This window comes from Callospermophilus lateralis, chromosome X (assembly GCF_048772815.1).
Source record: "Callospermophilus lateralis isolate mCalLat2 chromosome X, mCalLat2.hap1, whole genome shotgun sequence".
Classification (NCBI taxonomy): Eukaryota; Metazoa; Chordata; class Mammalia; order Rodentia; family Sciuridae; genus Callospermophilus; species Callospermophilus lateralis.
This window is the reverse complement of record NC_135325.1, coordinates 106,629,636-106,633,119: the sequence shown is the minus strand read 5'-3', so window position 1 is coordinate 106,633,119 and position 3,484 is coordinate 106,629,636. Positions and strand designations below refer to the sequence as shown.

Sequence of the window (3,484 nt, the reverse complement as noted above, 5' to 3'; positions counted from 1 at the left end):
GCTTCTTTACATATTATAGTTGTCTTGTGTTGTGTTTTCTTTTTCTTTTGTTTGTGTTTTCTTTTTAAAATCAGTATCGAGTCTCCTCAAATAAACAAAATCAAGGACTTCTTTTGATTTTTTTTTTTGGTGCCAGGGATTGAACCCAGGGGTGCTCTACCACTGAGTCATATCCCCAGCCTCTTTTATTTTTATTGTGAAACAGGGTCTCACTAAGTTGCTAGGCTGGCTTCAAACCTCCTTAGTCTTCTGAGCCACTGGATTACAGGCATGCACCATCATGCCTGAATTTTTGATTAACATTTATTAACTGTACATATCAATGGGGTTCAGTGTGATATTTCAATCTGGAAATTGAACATAAGTAAAATATACCTACCATTTCTTACTTCCAAGTGGAGCTTTTGGGAGAGATAAATGCAATAATTATGTATTATTTATCCCAGAATGGTTTTCCCTCCCATCAATTTGGAAGTGCTTCTCCACAGTATAAATATGTTCAAGGAACACTGGGTCATCTCAGGTAGACCAGGACCAACTCATCCCCCAAATCATAAGATTTGGGGATGAGCCAATATTTGGCATTATAAAAACTATCATCTATTCTGTGTTGTCCTAATCTGATTGAGACTTCTTTGAGCATGGGAAGAATGCTTTGACTTCAGGCTGCTGTCAGCTTTTTGGTTGAGTGGTGCTGTCATTGCAGGATCAAATTTTCAGTTTCCTTAGGGCATCCTTGACATCTTTGTTTTTGAGACTGTAGATAAGAGGATTACACAGGGGAGTGACAACCGTATACAGCAAGGAAAAGGTTTTATGTAGAGTTGGCACCTGACCAGCCAAGGGCACAGCATAGACCAAGATTAAGGTCCCATAAAACAAGGTCACAACTACTAGATGAGAGGAGCAAGTGGAGAATGCCTTTTGCCTACCAGTTGTGGATGGCATATGCAAGACCACTGAAAGAATCCTCCAGTAGGAGGCTAGGGTTAGTCCAAAGGGGGCAAGGGTCACCAGGGCTGTTAGACTCATGCACACCAGGTTGACCAGATGAGGATCTGTGCAGGAGAGCTTCTGTAGAGGTTTCAAGTCACAGAAGAAGTGGTCAATCTCATTGTCCCCACAGAAGGTCAAGCTGGATACCATAGCACCCTGGAATGCAGCTGCCACAGTGAAGCCACTAAGCCACGAGCCAACTGCCAGTCCCATACACAAAGTTTTATGCATTAATGTTGGATAGTGCAAGGGCCAGCAGACAGCCAGGTACCGGTCATATGACATCACTGCCAGTAGACAACATTCAGTGCTTCCCAGGGCCCCAAAGAAATAGAGTTGAATGATACAACACACCATAGACATTGCTCTATTTTCTCTCAACAAGTCCACCAGCATCCTGGGCACAATATTGGATGTATAGCACACCTCCAGGCATGAGAGATTCACCAGGAAGAAGTACATTGGAGTTTGTAGAACCTGTTGAGTGCTCACCAGCACCACAAGGAGAAGATTCCCAGAAATGGTGGCTAAGTAGACAATGCCAAACACTAGGAAGAGTAAGGGACTCAGTTCCTTAAGGTCTCCAAACCCTAGTATGATAAACTCAGTTACCATCATAGTGGTGTTTTCTGGCCTCACAGAGGGCAAAAATGCCTGAGGAAGTCCTTGCTTCTCCATAACAACACGTCAGATCATATCACCACTTAGATTTCCCACATGGTCCAGTTCTGTCAGTGGGTAGAGCTCTGTATTGATGAGGGCATTTCTAGGGGACTGGTCCTCATCACAGCCAGTTAAATTTGCCTTCAAAAAACTGTTTCTAAAAATCAGCTGAACTTGTCATCTTGTCAGGATGTGAAATAGGGTAAGGGAGACTAACTGGGAAAAGGAACAGCTCAGTGAGAAGCAATCTCCATCCCTAAGAGAACAATCCAGAGTACAAACACTGGTAGCAAGTTGAGAGCCCCACATTCACATTAAAAGGAGATGTGGAGAGACCATGTTTGGAATTCTTAATGCCATTTTGAACAGAGGAAAATTATTATTAAACATTGACAATTCCAAGAAATGACAGGCCAGATAACAAATCATATTTATGTCCTTTTTGATCAGAGCATGAAATGACTGAAATGGCAGAACTGAAGCAGAGGATCATTTCTTTGATGTTACTGGATCATCCATGCCTATTTGGTGCCTACATCCATGAGGGAGCAGGACTGCAGTTGCCAGAGAGAGTAGATTCTGGAAAACCAGGAGTATAACCTAAAAGAGAATAAGAATTTCTTATTTTTAAATCTTGCTCCTAAGAGGATATAATTTAGGCTCTGGGGAAAAAATCCTAGCAGCTGACATTTGAAACTACTAGTTGGATTTGTGTTGCACACATCTAGGCACACACACATTTATAGGTAGTCACACATAAAAAGATTAAAAGCACATGTTACCTTCTTTGCCATCATTTTTAAATTTTGGGTCTCCCAGGTCATTCTTTCAGAAGTAAAATATTTGCTCCTTGGTAATTCTACCTTAATTCAAATATAGTGACATTAGAAAGCGGCCATGGGTTAGATCACAGGGTCCAAATAAGTAGGCTTTCCATATGGATTAGCAGCCCTGGGAGAGAAATTGGCATGTTTTCTTATTCAATTTTGTTTTGGTGTATTTTTCAAGGTAGTGTGGTATAATGATTAAACAAAGGAACCTTAGAGCCAGACTGCCTAGTTTGACTATGTGACCTTGGGCAGATACTTCATCTTTCTGATTCTCAGTTTTCTCATCTGAAAAACAAGGTGTTATGGATTTGAAATGTCCTCCAAATAAATACTCATGTGTTGAAGGCTTAGTTCCCAATATAGCCATGTTCAGAGGTGGAGCTTTGAGGAAGTGATGGAATCACAAGAGCTCAGATTTCATCAGTGGATTAATGGGTTGATAACTGAATGAACTACTGGGAGGTGATGGAAACAAGCAGTGGGGCATGGTTAGGGGAAGTAGGTCACTGGGACATTGCCTTGTGATTTTGTCTTATTCCTGGCCCCTCCCTAGCCCACACTCTCTGCTTCCCAGCTGCTATGAAGTAAGCAGCTTTCCCCCACCATGCCCTTCTGCCATAATGTTCTGCCTCACTTCAGGCCCACAGTGATGGGGCCAAGTGACCATGCACTAAAACCACTGAAACAGTAAACCAAAATATATCTTTCCTCCTTTAAGTTGACTTTCTCAGGAAATATTTTACAGCAACAAAAAGCTAACACTCAAGGACAATAAAAGTTATCTCAGTGTTGTTTTGAGTACACGGAAAGTAATCAGAATAGTGCTTGGCACATAGAAGCACTAAATAAGTATTAAAGACTTTTGTTTACAAAATAAAATCATTTATTAAAAACATCCCCACAGAAGGATTAACCAACATTCCTAATCACTGCACTGAAACAAGATAAACACTATAAATGCACAGGAGGAAAATTATACATTTCTCATTACATCT

General features: G+C 41.0%; 1 protein-coding gene across 1 annotated transcript; it reads right to left on the bottom strand.

Moving 5' to 3' along the window:
- Positions 1–708: 708 nt before the first annotated feature.
- Positions 709–1,674, bottom strand: LOC143638677 (olfactory receptor 11A1-like). Its single transcript, XM_077106501.1, has one exon. It carries the CDS (start codon positions 1,672–1,674, stop codon positions 709–711), a length of 966 nt encoding a protein of 321 aa, XP_076962616.1.
- Between the last annotated feature and the right edge of the window lie 1,810 nt (positions 1,675–3,484).